A 23,899-nucleotide genomic window follows, 5' to 3' on the forward strand; every position below is an offset into this window, starting at 1 on the left:
CTCCCCTTTGAAAAAAACAACAACACAATTATATATTATATTATTATTATTTACTCATGTCTGATTGACTTAGCTTACACCAACAAAAATAGCATGCCTCAACATGTCAAATCTGAACCAATACATCCCACCTATCAGAGGCAGAGTAGCAGGGGTATATTGTCTGGGAAGCCTCGAGTTGCAGGCAGCTGGAATTTCTCCCGGAGACAAAGGTAGGTCTGTGTAACCTAGCATTAGACTAACTATGATCAGATATTGTAGGCTATGTTAAAGGGACCCCGAGGAGTTTATTTTTGGTTACGAAACAGTCTCATTTTAATGTGGGTGAATCTACATTACCCACACTTGTTTATGTGTCCATTTTAAACATGTAGTTTATTTTTTGATTATTATTTCGTGGTCGGGTCATTCAGAACTTCCTTGGAATGACGAAACGATTTACTGCAGTAGCCTACGCCGCCGACAAGAGACGGCGTGAGCAAATATGACCGTTATATATTGTCAAAAGTAACGTTACTAGTAAGACCTATGTAATTACCTCGTCGGTGGCCATCGTTCCGTCTTCAAAACACCCGGCTCAGGTAGGTAAGGTTTATGACAGTGCGCGGGGAGGCTCATGGGAAATGTGGTCTTTTTGGGCGGAAAACACTTCCGCTTCCCGAAACTCCTCGTAGAGCCTTTAACACTAGCAGCGCCAAGCATTTGAAACTTACCAGCATAGCTGGGGGGTGGGTCAAATGCCCCCGCAGTCTTTAGAATGGGAGGCTGTTATTGACACACAATGGCCGCTAGATGGCGCTCGTGTGTGTGTTTGTGACACCGGCTTGGGCTACAAATAGATACACCTGTCTAGAAATAAGATGGTCGTGTCTGGGACTACGTTTTCCCAAGCCCTATTATCAAATAGAAAGCATATCACTGATAACACTTGAAAAATAAGAACACATTGGCGCAGTATGATGTAGGACTATTCACCTATTGAGCAATTTATGGATAGATTTATGGATGAATTCTATGTTTACTCAGGCCCGGTCGGATTTCTGGCTAAGCCGCTGGGGTAGGCTTGTGTTGCAGTTTTATTTTCGGAATTTGAGCTGAAAGGCATTTTTCTTAACATGTATTATGATATATAGATATATATTATACTAAATAAATATATAATATTTGGGCGGGTTTTTATCACATTGGGGGGATTTGGAGCACTCGTTGGGGCTGGAGCACCAATCTGGCAATCCGGCTTGTTTACATCCGGACGTGAAGTATGTAGCAACATTCTGTGGAGGGCAGTAATAGTTGCATCGACACTGCTGGAAAGAAGAAGTGATTGAATACATTTTCCGCATGTTTGTTGTATTCTATTTGACATGTTCCTTTGCCTCATTTAGCACCAGCTGCAACAATCTCCTCCAAATCCGTTCTCTCCGTTAGCAGGGCTAACGTTGCACTCAGTAGCTTGTGCTTATTAGCTAGGTTTGGTAAAACGCTTGTGCAGTGGAGGGGTTCTTTTGGGGGAATTATTGGATTATGCCAGCTATGTTAGTTCCCAAGCTTGTTTGATAACTATTCAATGCAGTCTGCCAGGCTAGTGCCTGTCGCCGTCATGAATGAGACGGCCCCAGTTTAGAGACAGCCCCAGCTTTTGTTAGCTTTTAACTTCAAATTAACGTTTTTGTGTTTTGGGGCAAACTCTTAAAATAATATAATACGGCATGCATAGCTAGCGAGAGATATGCCCCCGCATCATTTTACAACCTGTATTGTTCGACTTTGCAACTGCTTGCTTGCTAGCTAGCTTAGCTAGCCTACCGTTGGGTGTATGAAGCTGGATAGTGGCCATGATTGCACCACCCTCATCCTACTGCTGTATGGGTGGGGTTGGTATTTGCAGAGGGCTACAAACACAGCGTGACACATGAGCACAGTTTTCTATGCAATATAAAGGCTACTGAAAAATAAATTGACTCCAACAATAATCTGATTCAGTTAACACTTTATTTTTGAATAAGTGGCTCTTGTGGCTTAGAATAAGGGTCTGCAAGTGCAATGGGAAAATATCGACTATTCTAGTAGGCTAGAGTTTGTTCATGTTGCACATTAAAATTCAGGTATTGCTTAGCCTATATTCACATTTAGCTTCCTCAATGGGTCAAGACAATATACAATGTTAACATTTACTCGGTACAATAAATATCACAGCCAAGAATAGATGTGAAAGTTGTGATCAAGATGCATTGGACTTGGCCGGCTTGGGGATTTATAGATCTTTCAAACCTTTATTTATGCTCGAGAGGCACTGAGGTTGCCCTCATTTACAGTGACGACGAGCGATCTTGCACCCAGCCACTGCAAAACTGTCAGCTAGCAGTCTAAAACTGTCAGCTAGCAGTCTAAAACTGTCAGCTAGCAGCCTAGCCTATTTGCAAAACTGCTGCAAAAGTGGCACCTACCATCCTAGGCTATTTGCATGTCAATGTAGGCTCATTGAGAATTCTGTGAATAGTGGGGGTTGTAGTGAGTGTGAGCCTGCCGACTGTGCAAAACGTTGGGTTTCAAAATGAACTAACGTTAGTGGACGAGTGTGCCTGACAAATGTGTGGCTGAACAGCCAGTCAACCCCGTTGTGATTTAAGATTATTCTCAATCTCACGCACCGTTCCTTCATGGATCACGAGGGTAGCCTACCTACACCGAAACCAATTCAATTGGGTGATAAGTGATACGCTGATAGGCCTATAAAAACATACATGTTCAAATAAAATACCACATCAGATGCCACAAAGTAAATATCATCTCATCACTTAGGAGAGTTGGCTGAAATAAAAGGTTGCTCCCTGTCCTTTGACATTCGCTACCAGCAAACAGACAGCTAGGCCTATTTGCATGTCAATGTAAACCAGTGGGGGAGGGCTACAAGGTATGGCTTGGTTAGCCTACAACCCTATCAAGAAATCTTACTCGCTATATTTCACTACTATAGTAGTTCTGCTTCATTCTCACAGCAATTTTCTGTAGGGAGGCTTTAACGGCTTTACAAACCCTTCTCTAGAGAGAAGCCGTCTGATCCCAGCATGGTATGAGGTGGAGAAGGACAATCTGGTCTCTGAGCTAAGGCAGGTTAGCAAGCCATTACACTGTGCGCCAGGGGGACTCTGCCCAGCTAGCAGATCATCAGTGGGCAGCCAGCCGCCCGCTGATGACCAACTCGGCGGCCCTACGTCCTCCGTCAGTGCGTTGGTGGCTTGCTGCTCATACTGCACCACCCTCCCCACACACTGCATGCTAATGCGCTCTATACGTTGCTATGCTAATGCATGTAATATTGCTAATAATGCATGCAATAAATGAGAACAGATGTGTGAACTTTTTTTTAATTTTATTTAAAGTAGCACATCAATATAACACAGATTAATGCAATACTCGTAAGAGGAGACAGGTACAGTAAAGAAAATGTTCAAAAGCAGCATAACGAACATACAGTACATAACATATATCAGCATACATATAGTACACTATGAACAGCATATAACATTATGGAGATGGACACTAGACATATGGTAGGCTATATAAATACTCTAGACAGATGGCATGTACAGTAACAATCAATAGTTTGGACACCTTCTCATCCAGTTGAATGCAAAGGTGTCCAATCTTTTGACTGGTACTGTAACTGTACACACCTGTGCACACAACTCAGGTGTACAGTAGTCTGATGGCTGTACAACAAAAGCAGAATAACCTGGGGGGTTGTGTGTAGCCCCAAGACGTCATGGCCGATCTAAAGCAAATAATTCAAAATAAATTTGACTTTGTAAATGGCTGAAAGAATTGGTCTTTGATAAGTATATATAATTAAAAAAATGTGAACAGGTCAGAAAAAACAAACACCAACCATAAGAACTGGCGTCGCATGCTGTGGTTTGTGGACGATGTGGCGTGGAGTCCCATGTTCGGGCCCCAAGGTAGGTGGTCTAAAATAAGATTAAAAATAATATTAAGATAAAGTAGGTGGTCTAAAATAATATTTAAAATAATATTAAGATAAAGTCTAGACCAAGTGCCCGGCTATAGAGTACCTGGTCTGCACGTATTCATGGGTTTCAAATGTAGTCCTAGACCTGCCGGACCAACACAGGTGTTTCAAATTAATGAATTAGTTCTACTGCATAAGATAAATTGAAACACCTGTGTTGGTCCCCAATATGGCAGGTCTAGGACTACATTTGAAACCCATGAATATGCTGGTCTGTGCTAATCTTCACTGTTCTGTGCTAGTATAACAGTAACATCCTGGTTCTACTCTGGTCTCCATACCTGTTCTCTGTACTGGTCCTCATGTCTCCTCTCGCCCTTCGCCTGCATCATCACCTCAAGTTTTTCCCAGTTCCTGGCACCTTCCAGTTTGGATGTGCCAGAGCCCATAGGCCACCTGGGCTGGAGGGAGAGACAGGACAATTAACCAAGTGAAAGAGACAGAAATACTGCACACAGAAGAGACATTGATATGACTGTCCAGCCTGTGATAGACCTCTGAAGTTTTGCAGAATCTAATAAGATGGCTAATTTTAGCAATAATAGCTTAGCTAGCTAGTAGTGCCAACTGCCTACCTAGCACAGCCTACTCATTGACCAAATGAACATGGGAACTTTCACAGACGTTGCCAGAGCATTTGGGACAGTTAGCTATTCTGTTCTCTCTCAAAATCATTAAAGATTGGCTTATAGCCAATCAGACGACGATTACATTGCCAAAACTAGCTAGCTAACGTTAGCCGAGATGAATTTGCGTCAGGCAGCCTAATGGTGGCCAACGAACAAAGGCCCTCCACAACGCCTCACAAAAGTTCAAGAAACGGTCACAACTGAAATGTTTCAAAGTTGCCAACAGAACGTTACAATTACCACAAAAAGCAGAACGTATAACACTCATGGCGACAGAGTAATTTTAGCACTAGCCTAAGCACTAGCCTAGGTATGCTGCTAACGTTGGAGATGAAGTAAACATGGAGATGTTACAACGCCTGTTGCTCATAGCACTAGTGCTTATTCATGTATATTGTCCTCTTATTTCGGTTATTTCAGTTATAATATTTCAGTTATTCAGTCCCTCATCACCTTTGCGCTAGCTAGCTCGCTAGCTAGCTCGCACTCCACTGGAGAGTAAACAAACAGTGCGCCCCACAATGCACAGCGCATCTGACTACGGGGTCTTTTTTAGGTCAATCATGTTGCGTCTGTCCGAGAACGGGCGGTTTCACACAACTGGAGCTTCCTAGAAATCGGTTGTGACCGCTCCGAAAACACCTCTTCAGGAGGGTCTCGGAGCGGCTGTTTTAGTGCACACTTGTCTGCGATTGTTGTCTTCACACAGGCCCATACAGAGCGCTCTCGGGCCCAAAGCTCGGTTGGTGCGCACAAACTGTGTTCGGAATCGCTCCCTATTCACTATATTGAACTATATAGGGCGTAAGCCATTTTGGGCTGAACGAGGGAGCGATTCCGAACACAGCTTATGTGTGAAACCACCCTAAGTTACTCCCTTTACGCACAAATATAATGAGCGGATATTTATTCTTGATAAGTTCATGAGGTAACTTACAGTAGGATTGATCATTTTGTGTGCATAAACAGTGGCTAAGCATAAAACAAACACACAGAGCTAGCTAACATACAGTGCTAACATAAACAGTGCTAGCTAACATAAGCAGTCGGCAACATTACAGTAACGTCAACATTACGGGTAAGAATGGGCTAATGTTAGCGAAGCTAGCCAAACTTACATCATCGACGAGATCCAAATTGTTGTCACGTCTCCAAATCCCCCAAGCTCCTCTTCTGATGAACTGGACTCAAATACAGCCTCTAAAACCTCAACACATCTCCTGTTTTTGTGTTTGTTTGCTCATTTTATCTTCTCCGGTAGCCTAAGTTCATTCAGTAACGTTAGCCCAGCCGGATTCAAAACATCCTCCCTAGTTGTTTGCAAACCACATGGCCCAGTTTTATCCAATGGGGGGCTCTCTTGATAGAAAGTGGTGAATAATGTGGATGGTCATTGGTTTATTATGTCTGAGACTGATAGACAGCTGAATCCATGGGGAAAGCGCCAACCAATGGAGATTCAGAGAAGGCGGCGTAGGCCTTCAGGAACCAATCATAAACGCTGTAAATCTCAAGACACGAAACAGACGTCTTATACACAAAACAACGGTGTAAAATTATGTATATGATTTCTGTGCGTGTTGATATGGCGGAAAAATCTATAAAAACGTACGACGCCACCGCGGGCGCAGACTCCAGAGGGATAAAGCACAGTTCTTTTTACTCACACCAATGCTCCTATATAATTATAATTATATTATACTCCCAGTTATATTATATATTTGTTTTGTCCAGATTGCCAGTTGAACAAAAACGATCCAAGTGCCAAGTGCAACATTGTAACATATTATTCCCTGAACCAATGCAAATGGTCTAGAGGGTTGAATAGCCTGCACCCCTAGTAATTTTGCATTCATTCAATAGCCTTCATAAGCATTCACATCCATAAACATAAGGCTGTGTTTTCAAGACATTCACAGCATTTCAAAATTCAACATTTGCATCATAGACTATTGAGTGCTATTCGTTTGAAAACATTTGACCTGTGTTGAGCTGATAGCATACGTTTTGAGATTAAACATAGTTTTATCTAAATGAGCCATTGTGTGAGTGTAACCTTTTGCATTCATTGTTGAAATCACATATAGTCTACCAGAAAAATATTATTGCTGTGCACATTCTTATATCCATATGTAAGGATGGATTATTCATTCGACCTTGATTCCTATTAAAAAAAAAACATATTGATGAACCTAGGCGACATCTGCTGGGAGAAAGTAGCATTGCAGCCTTCAGGTCAGGTAAAAAAAGATGGCTGACCGGCTTTTAGCCAGAATACACTAAAAAAATGACCAAACTACCTTTTCCTGGTGGGATTTCGAAGTTTCAAAAACACTGACACGTAAAACGCACATATCTAGGAAAAGTCATGAAAGCAGGGCGCTGTAACTTGAACGGTTGCAGAGAATTATTTTTTAATGTAGTTGCATGGGTCACCTTGACCCACCCTCAGCTATTCTAGTGTTAAAGCAAGCTTAATGTTATTGCATGGCACTAAAATGCCCAACAGAGCGATTTGAAATGTGCTTTAGCTGTCACTCACCCTAGCTAACTAGCTAGCCAACTCACTACTAACCAGAGGAGGCTCGTCAATTGAGGCAGGGGAGGACAGTCCTCCTCAGTTTTGGGAGAGAAGAGAGGGATTAAAATATAAATATATTAATTAATTTATTCATTCATTCATTCTCAGTTTTGTTCATAAAGCAGGTTTTCCCTATGGATAAAAACCCATTATTGAAATTCTAAAGCTCCAACAGTGACATCTATAACATGCAGCTGGAGGACCCATAGATATCTATGGAAGGGAGGCTAGCCTCCCTTAGGGCGGGTTCTTTTCTATTAAATCAATGTAATGCCTTTTTTATCTGCTAATTTGTGATTGGCCAAAACGCTGAAAAATTACCGCAAGGGAGGCTAGTACTCTGGCCCTGTCTGAACAGGTTTCAGATATTGACGTTTTGTTAGTCCAATCACATTCCAGATTTACCACAGTGAAGGCCGATTGAGTCGGCGTTGATGTCTGTGTTTCTCTTCCCTGTGCCATTGGAGACTTTTTGTGTGTTCGTAGCTCCATAATATAATACATCCGAAAGTATTATGAGACATATTATACATCAAACTGTTCGTCTATTAATGTCTTGATTCTAGCCATCTAAATATCTAAGCTGACATAAATACTTTTTGAGCTAGAGCCGTCTGAACACAACAGTTCCACTGGCTGGCTATAGCCGGTAACGTTAGCTACGAGGTCAGGCTACGGCATAGGCAGGCGCGCAGATTGGATGGAGGCGCAAACTGTCGGCAACTCGTCCAAAACATTTCTAGAGACTGGGTCACAACCAGGCCCCCAGGATTCCAAATCTAAAGTGAAGCCCTATTGAACCGCGCCATCTTTGAAAAAAACGTGTCACTGATACCTTTGACATGCGCAGTCAAAGGTATCAATGACGCGTTCTTGTAGTCCACGAACAGATTGCTCTCCCCACTCTGAGTTAGCGATGAAAAGCGGCTCCTGGCTCCTGCTTGTGTGAGAATTGATCGCTTTGCGGTGCTTATTCCTCATCCAGTGATGGATGGGTGGATGGAAAACTTTCAACTAATGTTCATATTGTTCTGATAAGTGTAGGCTATAGCAACATAACATTTGATCCTTATCCCCCAGCATGATGCAGATAATAGGCAAGGCAAGTTTATTTGTAAAGTACATTTCAGCCACAAGCCAATTCAAAGTGCTTTACATGAGACATTAAAAGCATCAAGACAAAGTGAAACACATAAAAGGTCATAAAAAAACAAAAACAGTGAAAACAATGAAAGCCACCAAAAAAGGCTGAACATAGGGATGAGGCCGCTAACCAAAATAGTGGCATACTGTACATGCCATTGACATTGTCTGGGAAGATGGAATCAACAATGTCCAGCTCCTCTTCCACAGCCGCCCCTGACCAGTCTCTACATGTGCGTTCTCTCCAGAAAGCCCTACGAACAATGAGAGCTCCCACATCATCGCAAAAAAGCAGGGCAGTTCATGATTGATGAGAGGAATGACACATGGGCTGGGGTCCTTATATATTGGTGTTTATTTAATTGACTTAAAAAAACATACATACACCCAGCACCAATATTTTAATATTAACCTATATCAAATGTCCTCTGTTGATTTCCTATTATTCTTTATTTTCTTCTTGTACTTTTTGCCTGAATGCCTTCATTATGGGCAATGGGAAATAGCTTTTTTTCCCCAACGCCTGCAATTCCGAGTTTGGCCACTAGGGCCACGTGGCTTCAAAACGCCAAGCCGTTCCTGGGGCTTGGCTAACACCAGTAGAATAGGATAGAAAAAATCCCTGTCTTTTTTCCCTTTTTTGGTGCATCGCCCATATCGTCCTAATGGTCCAGCCGTTACTGGTCATTTGAGACACTGGGGTTTCTCTTCTTCGGTAGGCTACTGGGACCAGGCATGATGTTTTCCACAGCTCTGGGACCTCTCCCAGTTTCAGACAGGTTCCAGATAGTACTGGAATAGCTTACAATAATAAATTGTTTTCATTATTTTACAAAGCAGGAGTGCTGTCTTGCCAATAATAGCCCCGATGTGCTGGCCCAGTTCAGATAACTGTTGTGTGCCTTTCTCCAGATACAGTGTTCACTGAATGATTAATAGCATCCCATGCATCTTTATTTGTATTATTTTATATCCACTACTGATGCTGCAGTACTAATTATGACAGGTGGAGTCCAGCGCTCCACCATCTTTAGGCATTTGGGCATGCTTGACTTCTGTCTCAACTTTTCCAATTCCTGTGTGATTCCTGTGTGTCACTGTCACTCATCAGTAGGTTCAAGGTAACTTTATCTTCATTTATAGGCTTACACATGAAACGAAACATGTACCCAGGACCAGCAGTGTACGATAAAAAATAATCTAATAATAATAGTCCTATACTAAGAAATAAATAATCATAAATAATAAATATAAACTTATCTAATACATACTACAGTGCAATTGATTAAAACTGAGCAGCATGTTAAAAGAAGAGGAATAGCAGCGTTAAAAAGTAGGGTTTAAAAACAGGGCATCAGCATGGCAAATAGCAGCACAACATGGCAGAATAGTAAAGTGCCTTGATGTGCATTAATGAGGCGTGGAGTTCATAAGCCTGACAGCCTCTTGGAAGAAGCTGCGGTTAAGCCTGGCTGTCCTAGAGTTAGTGCTCCGCAGCCTCTTACCCGAGGGGGTCAAAGTGTACTGTAGCTTCCACCCTCAATTGTCTATTTTGTACATTTTTGTAGATTGTAGGCTATTGTATATTGTATTTTAACTTTGTCATTGTATTTTGCACTGTTCCGTCTTGTTCTTGCACTGTTTATTGTCATGCACCAACAGACCAAGGAAAATTCATCGTAGGTGTACATCTACTTGGCTAAATAAAAGTCTGATTCTGACCAGATTCTGATTGCCCATGCTAGATTCGATCTCATGTCCTCTGACTTGCCAACGCAAATGACACAACACCACTTTAGCCAGCTACGCCACTGAAAAGCTAGTGATTCAACGGTGCAGTTGGCCGGTATTCATACTGAGTTTTGTGCCCACGGCCTTTCAGTCTCATGCCCTTTTAATTTAACGGGATTCATTATAAGAACCTTTCTTGGCAAGAAATTTAAGAAGGAACTTACTCACTCACGCATGGGCTCAGTCGGACATTACACAGACTTAGTACTAGGGAGCTGGCAGGGTAGAGTCAGTTTAATGTTCGGTCCAACTGATATGGACATTTGCATTCTCAGACTCCGGGTAATCTCTAGATGAGTTTAGGGTTGCAGTGCATTGTGTGAAAGGGGCTAAAGGGACTCTGTTTTATATTTAATGTGCATGCTGTATGTTGTTTCTGGATCAGCGCTTGCATGATGTAATTATTCTGTTGCATGTAACTTCACTGTCCTAATCTACAGTATGGCCATGGACACCCCTGGAGGCTGTTCCTTTGTGTCTGACACACACACGCACAGACACACACACATACACACACACTCATCTTCTCCAAACAACTGCCTGTATCAATCACAGTTGAGTGGTAGCCTTGGCAGGAAGTTCCAACCTCAGTGATCCAATTGTGGCATAGTAATGGAATCCATGACTCTACTTTTCCCAAAACCAGAACCCAGATCCTCAACCCCGCCAGACCTTGAGACCTTACAATTACACATGAGAGAGGAAGATGACATCTTTTCAGATTAAATGTTTGTGGATAAAAATAATGTTTCCTTCTATTGAATAAAAATTCCTTTGTTTAATAACCCCACCCTGACATTAATCTATCAAATATAATATGATGTACTTTAAATAGAAAGTAATATTACTCTCATCTTTCACACTATGGCACTTCTCTGGCTCCACCCCTTGTCGGTATCAGCAACAAAGCACTAGAGGCTTTTCAAGTGCAAATGAAACACCTACAATATAGTTCTTTGATATTAATTGCATGTGTCCGTAATTCCACCAGCGCATGTGAAGGGGACAGTTTGCATGAATTTACTATATGATTGCCTTTCATGAATCATCCTGAAGGAGGTAAAGGAAGAGAGAGACGAATGTGTGCATAATGTGACGCAGCAGGGAAAGGTCCAACTGTGGTTTGGTCCCAAAAGAAACATCCCACTCTCTCCGCCCTCACCTCTCCCCCATTCGGCCCTTTGTGGGAGAGGAGCATGAGATGTGTGTGTGTGTGTAACATACCACCCCTACACCGTTCATTTCAGCCCATGGAGTCTGTGTGTATTAGAGTGCTCAGTCACCCTCTTCTCCACTCCCATCTCTTCCTGGGGAGAAGAGCAGGGTCTCTCGCCACCTTCAGGCCTCCTCACTGGGGTGTTTAAGGGGGAGTGGGTGGATTTTCTGTAAGACTCACTCTCCACTCCAGCCCTCCAATTGAGTGTTACTCATGTACAATTACAACAATCAAAGCAGGTGGAAGATATAAAAAAAATGTGGAACTGGACAGGTTGTTGGTTCTGATTAGAAAGGGGGTGATTGTGTAGTATAATCAATTGTATTACATAACATATTTTATTCTTGTATAATGGATGTAAAAAATAAAAGAATCTTGAATCCATTATACAGCATTGTTTTTATGATCCTGTATTTTATTATGTTGCAGAGGAGCAAGAACCCAGGAATTTTACTCTATATTATACTTGTATGATGGATGTAACAAATAAAGAATCTTTAGTCTTGAATCAATATAAGTGTAATCAAATGGGTGGTTGTCCAGACATTCCAATGCAGATGGAAGGGAGTGTGAATATGTTCCTATAGAGTGTTTCATGTTGTTCCTGAAATAACACAGGACAACATAACAACAACCTCTTTTGCGGGAAGAACTGCAGCCAAAAGGGAGAAAGAGAAATTGCCCTTCAACAAAGTTTATCTTGAGAGCGTAAACTTTCAAAGTTTGATGCCAGACACTTTTATCTGCAAGCGATTGGGCCCCATCTTTTATGTCTAAATGTGTGTGTGTGTGTGTATTTGGGTTGCAAAGTAAGCAGGAGAGTCTCAGTAAGTCGTCTTCCTTTCCGGTGGGGGTTGGCCTCCGCCAGGGCTGCGCTTTGTCACCAATCCTGTTTGTGATTTTCATGGACAGGATATCGAGGCGTAGCCGTGGGGAGCTGGGTTTGCAGTTCGGTGAGCTGGGGATCACGTCGCTGCTTTTTGCAGATGATGTGGTCCTGATGGCATCATCTGCCTGCAACCTCCAGCACTCTCTGGATAAGTTCGCAACTGAGTGTGAAGCGGCTGGGATGAGAATCAGCACTTCTAAATCTGAGGCCATGGTTCTCAGCAGGAAACCGGTGGCCTGTCCGCTCCGAGTAGGAAATGAGTCCTTACCCCAAGTGAAGGAGTTCAAGTATCTGGGGGTCTTGTTCACGAGTGAGGGAACCATAGAGAGGGAGTTTGGCCGGAGAATCGGAGCAGCTGGTGCGGTTCTGCAGTCGCTTTACCGCACTGTTGTGACGAAAAGAGAGCTGAGCCAAAAGGCAAAGCTCTCGATCTACCGGTCTATCTTCGTCCCCACCCTCACCTATGGTCATGAAGGATGGGTCATGACCGAAAGAACGAGATCACGGATACAAGCGGCCGAAATGAGTTTTCTCCGGAGGGTGGCTGGGGTCTCCCTGAGAGATCGGGTGAGAAGTTCAGTCATCCGGGAGAGACTCGGAGTAGAGCCGCTGCTCTTTGCGTCGAAAGGAGCCAGTTGAGGTGGTTCGGGCATCTAGTGAGGATGCCTCCTGGGCGCCTCCCTAGGGAGGTGTTCCAGGCGTGTCCGGCTGGGAGGAGGCCGCGGGGTAGACCCAGGACTAGGTGGCGGGACTACATCTCCGCACTGCCTGTGAGCGGCTAAAGATTCCCCAGGCAGAGCTGGTTGATGCTGCTAGGGAAAGGGATGTCTGGGGCCCCCTGCCCTGACCCGACCCCGGATAAGCGGATGAATATGGATGGATGGAGTAAGCAGGAGAAGTTGAGGAGGCTTTATGAGGGACTATGAGATTCATCTTGATGTCTGAGGTGTTGATTAACCCTGTAAAACCCAGACATAGTAAAACATAAATAAATAAAAATGCTTCCGTTCAGATGTTGTTGTAGGAAGCCTTTGGAGATGATAATAAAGTGTTTGCAACGTTGGGTGAGGTGGGTAGCAGAATTTCCTGTAGGCCGATGGTACTCATTGTCTGAACAACAAGGTACAAACATTTGTACCTCAGAAGAACAACTAAGGGTTCATTTGCACAATATGTAACATTAATAATATCAATATTTGACATTTTTATGAAGAGTGATTTTATTTTTTAAATGATACATTTAAAAAAGGAAGACATGTGCAAGGCAAGCGTGTGCTTGTATGTAGGAAGGGGTGTATATGTACAGTATATACAGTAGGTTGGGTAGTAGTGCAAATTACTTTGATATGACATAATTTCACATGACTTCATTCATTGAAAGGAATCATCATCTCATGCACAGAGTCGTGCTCTTCTGGTACCACCTGCACCTCTCCCAATACATACGGGTTCCAGACATCTGTACCAGGCCCATCTTCAGGAACCTGCCCAACATGTTCTCTATTTCCTTTGCACTGGTGTTTACAGGTGTTCCTTTTGTTTGAAGGCTGTACTCATTTGTGTTTGTTGTCAGAGACTGAATCATCTCTTCGGACACAAACTGATGGAAGTATTCCAGTAGTATGTGGAGAGGACACATCTTCTGTAAGTGGTGGACTAGAAAAATCAGTATTATGGCTAGTGAAATCTTTTTTCTGCCACCGATATCGGTCACGGGGCTTGGCATGTTTGGCCGTTTGGGGCTCAATGTCCGCTGCTGGGCAGTCAGTGGATGGTTGGTTTTCTTTACCACTTCTCCACAGGCTTCTTCATTTGACTCTTCATCTGTTTCATCAAAGATTATGTCCACATCCCTCTCTCCATTGTGGACAGCATCTATCAGATCCTGCACACGGTAGCAAGACTCTCTCCTTGCTAATGACATTCTGAAATGGAAGAAAAAAAACCTTTAGTACATTGGTGGCGGGGCAAATGTGTTTGCATTCCACTACAGTAACCTATTTACACATTTCACATCACACAATACTATCTGGTCAAACTATTGTGCTCTGATTATCATCGTAAAAGGAAGGCATGCAGCCCCAACTTACGACCACACCCCCACATTCTTCAACATTCACACCTCTTACACAAAAATGTATCAGGCCAATCCCCCTGCATCCTCCCAGAACTAACTTCGAGCTTTGACTATGGATGGAGCCAAAATATGCACAAACAGAAGGAGAAACTGTTCAAGGTGATTACTCAAACATTACAAGCAGTGACATGTGATGCGCTATTGCAATATATTTTTGGAATTCAGCTTCTAGTACAATGGGTTACAAATATTACTGGATTAGAAATTAAAGTAAAAATAAATATATAGCCTACATTATATATAATGGGGTATGGTATGTGTAGAAAATGTGTGTCATTTAAAATATATTGTGAAAACTAGAAGATCCCTGTCTGTTTAGACTACACTTAGCCAGGTATGTAAACTTACAACATAGCTGTTCGCTGCCACACTCTCCCAGTGTTGTACAAATACAACAAATATACAACATACTCTAATTTACATTTGGGGGATGTATTTCACAATAACAACATAAGTACATATTCTAGACATTGTAATGATCACCCCAAAAAATATTAAAGACATTTTACTTTCTTACATTTGATGAATCCAGTCCAATGAACAAAGTGTTGTTGCTCAGCCAAAGTTTTGGAAGTTGTGATGGACCTTATGGGCGGGACTCCTACAAATGTCCTATCTAATAGCATTGTGAGACTGAACAATAGGACCCAATGACTATGTTTATGTGGGGGGAAAAAAAAACAAAAAAACCTTAATATTCATACTTATTTTTTTTTATAAAATAAAATTTTTATTTTGCTACATCGGGTCTTGCAGGGTTAAGAACATTAAAGCAAAAATCTAGTTTGATAAGCCCCAGTGTAAGGTGTGTGTGTGTGTGTGTCTGCGGTCCATCAGAACCAAAAATTGTTTCTTCCCAACTGCAGCTGGCCTCACCAAGGACCAGGACCCCCACAATCTGTCTAATATATACATATTTGTAGATTGTATTGTATCACTTTGTTATTGTATTTTACTCCTGCACTATGTTGCACTATTTCTAGTGCACCAACAGACCGACACAAATTCCTTGTAGGTGCAAGCTTACTTGGCCAAATAAAAATCATAATATGTGTGTGTGTGAGACTTTGAGTAGACATCACCCTACAGAGCAGATGAAATGTGCAGTGCGTATGTCTGACCCCCGACTGACCCTCTGCATGTGGATTGTGGAGGAAGAGCTGTGGTCACACTGAGGCGAGGTCCACACCTACAGTACCACACTTACTGCAACTAGAATATATGAAATTAGTGTCCACACTCACCATAACTATAGCATAGGCTACATGAGTGTCTGTCTAGAATGGATGTCATTGCCTTGTGCTTGATGATCTTACAATCCACTGTCATACACTTTCACTTAAAAAAAAAAAACAACAACTTTATTTAACCAGGCAGGTAAGTTAAAGAACAAGGCAAGAAGCAGATGGCTATTCTACCCCCCTCTAGACTGTTGATACCAGCATTCATATAGATCTAGATCTAGTAAGTCTAGTTGAGTGGGGAAAGAGGCGTGCATTCTGGCAATATGTTGTTAATTTCTCACTGGGTGTGGTTGTTCCTGTTACTGGCTTAATTCCCAGCAGGGGCATTTCCTGCGCGTCTAGTTGTCATCTAATGGAAAATAAGCTGCTCTATCTCAGAAAACCACAATGCTCCGGAACCAGAGTTCTCATCATAGTATACTCTTTCCCATTTACCATCCCTCCAGACTCTCTCTCACACGCACACACACAGGACTCCTCAAAAGTCAATAGACGGGTGGCTTTCGTGTGTCCGCTCTCTAAGAAAACATTTTATCACAGGAGCCAGCAACCACTTGTTCTCGGCAGATCTGCCTGTATGAAATGAATAGGATTACATGTGGGTGAAGTTTGTAGGATTAGAGTGGCTTTGTATTCGGAATTACCGATGTTTGTGTGCATGGCTTTCTGCATGTACTGTAAGCATATGCACAGTGGATGATGCATAGTGGGGGGGGGGGGGGGGGTGCGCGCGCGCGCTGGCATATCTGGTTTCGTGGGTGAGGTCAGGCTATCCCACGCTGTCATCAGAGCACGAGGCAGTGACGGGAATCCGCTTCACGTGACTGGGGAGAAGGATGCTCATGTCACAATGGCTGATGGGCAGTGATGCCAATTTAGCGACTTTCCAGACCCCCCTGGCGACTCATTTCATGAAAAGCGACTAGCGACAAATCTAGCTACTTTTTCTGGTCATTTGGGGAATTATTGTGTTGACAAGGAAGCAAGCTCAGCTCACAAGTCACGACGAGAGAAAACTTTTTTTGCCGCCTTCACGTCCTCTGAGTTCTCCCTTGCTCGCCCACACACACACACACCACACGCGCTGGGATCCCTCCCGCAACAACCAATCGTATTGTCAGAAACGGCTAGTTTACCTAGATACTGGTGAAGTTTTAATTAAGCCATGTAGGCTATATATTTTTTTTTACCGTTATTCTTTAGGTTTACAGTCCTGCGCTGTTTAAAAGAAAAAAAGGTAATGTTATACAGCAACAAAAAAACAAGTTTGTAAATAAGTCAATAGTTTGATTGTTTGTTCCATGCCCATCATCATCACATGGCTGGTGTATAGGCTACTAGGGTTGCACTGTAAAAAAAGAAAAAAAAAGCTAATGTTATACAGCAACAAAAATAACAAGTTTGTAAATATGTAAATGGTTCGTTTGTATCCCCCCCCCCCCTCACTGCTGATGGGAAACTCCATCCCAGCTTGTCGTGTCAGCATACCAGTTGTTGCGTGGCATAGAATCCTAGCTGTGTGGTCAATCAATGGTACACACGAAAACCCCACAGCTGCCCTCTCACTCAAAATAAAAATAATCATTTTCAATGCAATAACAAGGGTATGACACTTTTAGAGTACATTGCATTATTCTTGAGAGTCCACCAAGTGGTAACTTGATCATGAAGCAGTCTCATGAAAGCAGCAAGACAGCCATCTCTCACTCGCCCCAGCCATCTATTCCAACATGTGCTGGAAGTGGATTTCTTATTTTGGAATCTCTAATGGAGACAAAGCCAAGGAGCCCGGCACATTTGTTCCCAATGATGTCTTATGGATTTCCATCTGGACAACTTATAGCCTAAAGAGGGCTCTTGGGCCTAACTGGAAGCTAACACATTCCCAATCAGTACCATTGCAGGAACTACAGCCGATTGCACGGAAGTAGTGAAAATTGCACTGAGTGACCCCTTGGGACATCTGCTAATAGTATCTACATCAGATGTCATTGCTCATCACCTTGTGTCAGTGGATCTAACTTGGATCTACCACTGCGATGTGCAGTAAACAAGACTGAATAAGACCAACTGTTTATATCCCCCGCCACTTTTAACAGTCCATAAATGTTTTGTGTTGAATTTGGCTTCCCTCGTGCCGTTTGATCAGAAACATCCGCAAGATATGTGGCAAGATACAGCGGCCCGAGTGAAGGTGGGAGGGGCTAAACTAAAATAGGCCAAAACTGCTCCTTGTTATTCGCAACAGGTTTCATCCAGGACCTCTGCCAGGGATTTTGCCAAGATAGTTTGCAGATGTATTATCTGAAGCGTGAATCTGACACCTTCGTCAGGCCTGGCAATGGCCAAATCTGGGAATAGAATTCAAAAATAATTTCTCTAAAGGTGAGCGATGGGTGCTCATTCCAACTCACAGAATAGCTGCCTGCCAAACGTAAAGGTTTAGGCACTGATGGGCTTCATGACAAGACCACTGACTGTGGATGTGAAGATCAGGATTGATATTTGTTGTGCAGCCAGACATGAAACATACAAGCAATAAAAAACAACATCACAACAATTCACATAAATCCATATGTATATAAAGTGCAGTGTTGCTGAGTGGTAAATAGTATTACACTGATCAGTATTTAAATCAACAGATTAAAAATACCCCAAACTACTTTCAGAATCAGAGTTCAACAGAGATGGGTGTAAATGAACGCTTTAATTTGTTGCTCTTCATCCTGGGGATATAACAGGAGCCTGATGGTGGTAGATGTGATGTTGAGGGCGGTCACTAACACAGAGAATGGATCTGGGTTTCGTCAACTCTGACAAGCTGTAAAAACATTGTTTTGGTCAAACTCGCGAATATGATCAAGACTGCTCCCTGGTTTGATGGTCATGTAATCAAGGTCAGAGCTGGAACAATGATGCTGTAGGGATGCAGAGAGCTCCAACTGGGTGGGATTTAGAGCACCTGCTAGAAATTCACTTTTCATCAGATTCCAAACACTGAATTCTGCATGCGAATAAGTATCTCCAGATGTGTCCTTTAGTCTCTTTGCCATAGTTCTATCATACCTTCCTCCCCTCTCTGTCTGCTTCCATTTGTAGCTTCTTTGATTTTACATTTCCTCATGGGCCCATCCTCATCGCTCACTTTTATACACTATTTTATATATCATACCCGTAGGTCTTGAGCATGCATGGGAGTCTGGTGTGTGTGGAGCCACCTGCCTTTATGGTGGTCACAGGACGTGGAGGAGCAGGACTTCTAAAGCTTGTTGTTTTGGCAGGGTGGATCACTCAGCAAGCTACATAAAACATAAAACCTGCGGTATCCAACAATCCCCGCACACTAGAGACAGGGCCTTGCCAAGTCTCTCTCTCTCTCTCCCCCAACTCTCCACCTCTTTTTCTCTCCCTCACCCAGCCTAATCTCTCTCCTACCCCCACCACGTTTGACTCGTCAGTGATCACTCACATCCAGACCAATCAACCCTGACAGAAGCAGCTCTGGATGGCATACCAACACACGCACTGGACACATCTGGACACATCTGGACAAATAAATAAAGTGCAATATGCATAAATAAGAACGTGCAGCTGGAGTCCCACGTTCCTGAATGACTCTCTCCTCGGAGATAAAGAGTGAAAAATGAGGTGCAGTAAACCAGGCCTGTGCATTACTGGCAGGAATATTGGCAGGAATTGACTTTTATAAAAGTAATATCTTCGCTTTTCCAATGGTTTTTTGTCAAAGGTCAGTCTACCTCGATGGAAAGGGCCAATAATTTGCATGATAGGCTCCAATATTACGTGATCGTCTGCATTCATCAATCCATGCAATGATGATAATAAAAGATGACTGTTACTGATACTTTTCTTCCGTGATCTTTATCACAGAGCCCGGAGTAACTGGGTCACTATCGCCCTCTTGTGGACTAGCAGAGAAAACCCCAGAGATTGGCGCAGGTAAGCTAAGGTCTAGCCTCGTGAGACCATGCCGATCCTGTGAGCTCACATTGTTTCACTCAGCGGATCAGTCTGGACACCCTCCATAGAGAATTGTTTGATCAAAAAATGACTGGGCCAATCAGCGTTCTATAAGGAAATACAAACAGCTACGCTGGGCAGGTTTAGGTGTGACGACAATTGGGAGCGGTTGAAGTTAGCGCGTGATAGATAGATGGTTCCCAGATGGTTGTGCGAAACAAACCGTCTGGCGTGTCAGGTTAGGTAAGGGCCACATTTGTGTTCAAATTAAGAAGTTTATTTTGCATCACCTACCAATGATGGTCAAATAAGTTTAAAGCAAGCACCACCTCCCACAAAGCTAAAAGCCAATTCAATAAAATACTTAATTTACCATGTAAATTGCATTGTACAGTTGAACAATGAGGAGGATTGTATAAATGATACGATAAGTAGCATATTCACGATTTGGTCCTTGAGTAAATATCTCTGTACACATTAGATGCCTTGACACAACTGTGACAAACCAAAGAGAAGCACCAGATTGAACCTGACCACCACCACAACGCCTAACCAGACTATCCCATCCTGCCTGCCCTGCGAGCGAGAGTTACAGGGGCTGGGGCTGTTTTTCCATCGGGAGCCAACCCATTTAAATACCAATCACAATGATGGAAAACAGTCTCGACCTCTCAGACGCGCCTGGGTTCAATCAGCCAGTCCATTGTTACCAACCACACTCAGATGAGTGACTCTTCGCCATCTTTGACCCAGTCAGACCAGCCGACTGGGTCTCCAGCAGCCACACCACTGATCCCTCTGGAGATCCGATCACTCAGCCTTCTTCCTGCTCTCTCTGCGGAGCTTCCTCTTCAGCTGCAGAGTCTTCAGCTCTGTCATGGTGGAGAAGGTTCGATACACCCACAGCACCTGACACACACACACACACGCACATGCACACACACACACACACACACACACACACACACACACACACACACACACACACAACATGCATTTGCTGATCCAGCTTGACAATATCATTGTTGTGGGAAAAGTTTCTAAATTAGCAACTCGCGAAGAGAAAAGAAGATGCCTAGGGTCACTTACCACAATGATGATGGTGTTGAACAGAAGGGGAATGGAGTAGACCAATGATATGAACATTCCTTTAGAGTCAAAGTACTGGAACTCAGAAAATGACCTGTAAACATATTACCAGCCAAACAGACACGATATTAGAGAAGTACCAGTATGTGCACTTCACAGCCAGCTGGCTTTTGACCGCGCCAGAGGTGCCAAATGATAGATCAAAACCCATCCATCCCTCCAAACAACTTTTGATTTAGGCCTTGTTACGTGCAGACCCCCCCTATGCCCTCACTGCCCTCTAAGACAGTTTGAGTGCCACAGCAGTGATAGGCGGGCCAGGGCTTGTTGTTATTGTTTATTTCTAAAAACACATATTAGTGCATAATATTGTTTATTTAAGGGTCCACGGTAGCGCTGGCAAACCTGGCTGGTACTGGGGAGTGAGGGTGTGCCTGCTATGAGTCCGTGAGCAGGTGTGGAGTAGAGGGGGCGCGTGGCATAAAGAGGGGAGGGAGGAGGGGGCGAGTGTGCGACGAGCAGCAGGTGTGCGAGAGGCAGCCATCGGGCCGAGCTAGGACATACTCGGCAGCTCCCTAGCCTACGCAGCCCCTACGCGGGCTGGTCTCTGCCCAGGATTGACCACAGACCTTTGAGAACTGTTTTTAAACTCAACCGAGTGGACAAGAGAGGCGGGGCTGGCCGAAGACGACGGACCAGCCGGAGACGTCGAGAGGGGGACGCCGGGGCTATCGGCGGCTCGGGTAGGCCACCCACCTTTCAGCTGCCAGCTGTTGGGTTGCCAGCAAATGTATGCTGTTGTGTAAATGTGACAGAGTGGAGGACACCGGGGAGGCTGCTAATACTATTGTACACAGACCTTGTATCAGGTAGAACTAGCTGACAGGACTCTCCAGCCCTGTGACGTTATAGCCTAGATACCAAGGTAACTCCCATCCTTCTGAGCCTTACCTCCAGTTCATTGCTGCCAGCTCATTCAAATATTCAGCACTGTACACCATGCACACTGGGGAGAGGAGAAACAGAGTTGTCCACACAGTGATCTGCAAGAAGGGACTCTGGCAAACTACTACTAAAGCCTACTATGTACTTTTTCACATACCCATAACCAGAAACTGGCAGATCTGCACTCTGTAGCATCTGCAGGTCAGCAGGGTCATGCAGAAACAGACAGCGTGAAAGAACAGCAGTCCAATAAGCCAAGGTTCCGACCACTGGATCTGCAGACATGAAATCATGGTTGTAAGAAGCAGGCTAACCCTGGTGTCATTGTGAAGTGAAATGCTTAAATTTAAGGAATATACGCGGCACAGTGTCTAAAAATATACAGTACGTTAGCGACCATGCATTAACGTTACGTTGTTTCAAAATAACATTTACTTAATAGCTACATTGAAGGCACACTATTAATAAGGTAGGGATCGACAAATGTATGTCGAATATAGCTAGACATAGCTAGCTACAGTGTGCCAACTGACTGTACACTGACGTAGCTAGCTAGCGAGCTTAACGTTAGCTAGTTAACTGCTCAAGCTATGAGAGAGAATGTCCTCAACTCATGGATATCATACTTACAGACATCAGAAATGTCCATATTGATGTGATTCTCATATTACTAAAGCCATCAATTGGAATAGAGCTGATATTCCGTGCTTTCTGGTCAGTCATCTTATCAAAATCCACGTTGACTGGTATCTACGGTAAGTTAAAATACCGGAAGAATTTCATCCCGTCGCAGTCAATGCACGTCAGACAGCCAGTGGTGTGTTCAATCTGAAAACAGTATGCACCGTTTAGCTACGGTTTCCGGGTTGAACAACATCTTTCCTCAAAACTAGAGCTGCGTTCCGAATCGCATACTTCTACTTCTTACTACCAGTACCTACTACAGCTGCCCTTAGAAAGTACGTACTTTGCAAGCAGTAGGCATCCAATTGGGACATACTACCTTGTCATAACATTGCGCCTTGAAATTAGCCCACATCCGTCGCTGTCCATAACGCGACATTCGTCTACAGCTGTCAACTCGCGCATGTGACGCACATTACCGCTGCGCAAAGGATTGTGGGTCAGAATAGCCAGAAAAGCCTGCTGGCGTGCATACTGCAAAATACGACCGGATGTAGTAGGTCATCCTGGTACTTTTGCCATACTGCATGTGGCATACTATGTATTGGGACATACTACATTCTGTTTTGGCATACTATATAGTAGGGTAGTAGGCGATTCGGAACGCAGCCTAGGGCTTCGTTCCGAATCGCATACTTATACTTTTTACTACCAGTAACTAGGCTACTACAGCTGCCCCTATAAAGTACGTACTTTGCACTAGTACTATGCATACAATCGGGACATACCACTTTGTCATAACATTGCGCCTTGAAATTTGCCCACATCCAAGTCCATGAAGCGAGGCTGTGTTTTGAATCATGTACTTCCATACTATACAGTATGCCAAAAATTGATGTAGGATGTCCTACATCCGGTCATACTTTTCAGTATGCAAGTCAGCACACTTTCTGGCTATTCTGACCCACAATCCTGTGCGCAGCAGTAAGACCGCATGTGGCATATATGCATTGGGACCTAGTCTACTATATATATAGTATGTATACTACATACTTTTTTGGCATACTATATGGAAGTATGCGCAGCCTAGAGCTTTGAGGTAGGTTTTGGCCCAGTCCCAATGTCCATTTTGCCAGGACTCACAGACTTTGAGGCGCGTTCCCACTAAGTGCATGAGGGCTTATGGCTATCCCATCAAATGGTGAAGTGCATGAGGGCTCTCTGGCAGCCGTGTATGCCCCCTTTCCATAAGTCTGCACTTCTGCAGACTTTGCCTAGGGGAATTACCCACAGTTCATATCGTTGTGATGTGAAACACGGGGTTACCTGAAGAATGGCCAATAAACAAGCAACCCTAACATTGACGTATGTTTTCAGCTGAACTTACTTGTCTTATAATTATTTTGGCTTCAATATTTTTATGTATAGTTCAGTCGAGATCACTTTTGTAAAATTGACCCATTTATTAGCATGCAGCGATAATACATAGCATATGAATTTTGGCGGTGTGCTCTGCTCGGGGGGCCCCCTGCCTTCCACGTGCGTGCTTTTTTTTACCAACAAACTTCTGCCATAACCACGCCCCCGCGAGTTTTCATTG

At 43.5% G+C, this 23,899-nt stretch overlaps 1 protein-coding gene across 1 annotated transcript; it reads right to left on the reverse strand.

Moving 5' to 3' along the window:
- Positions 1-19,552: 19,552 nt before the first annotated feature.
- On the reverse strand, positions 19,553-22,452 carry tmem18 (transmembrane protein 18). The gene is made up of 5 exons (XM_084453346.1): positions 22,306-22,452; positions 21,833-21,950; positions 21,682-21,736; positions 20,731-20,824; positions 19,553-20,550 (listed from the first exon to the last, which is right to left on the reverse strand). The coding sequence occupies exons 1-5, from the start codon at positions 22,396-22,398 to the stop codon at positions 20,452-20,454; spliced, it is 459 nt and encodes a 152-aa protein (XP_084309472.1). The 5' UTR covers positions 22,399-22,452; the 3' UTR covers positions 19,553-20,451.
- Between the last annotated feature and the right edge of the window lie 1,447 nt (positions 22,453-23,899).

The sequence above is a fragment of the Borostomias antarcticus genome, assembly GCF_949987555.1.
Source record: "Borostomias antarcticus genome assembly, chromosome: 19".
In the NCBI taxonomy this organism is placed as follows: domain Eukaryota; kingdom Metazoa; phylum Chordata; class Actinopteri; order Stomiiformes; family Stomiidae; genus Borostomias; species Borostomias antarcticus.

Coding starts and splice junctions, on each gene's coding strand:
- tmem18 (XM_084453346.1), bottom strand. CDS start 22,398: ATGACTGACCAGAAAGCACGGAATATCAGCTCTATTCCAATTGATGGC. Junction 21,737..21,832: donor CTGCCAGTTTCTGGTTATGG/GTATGTGAAAAA, acceptor TCCTCTCCCCAG/TGTGCATGGTGTACAGTGCT. Junction 20,825..21,681: donor CTGGCAGCAATGAACTGGAG/GTAAGGCTCAGA, acceptor ATATGTTTACAG/GTCATTTTCTGAGTTCCAGT.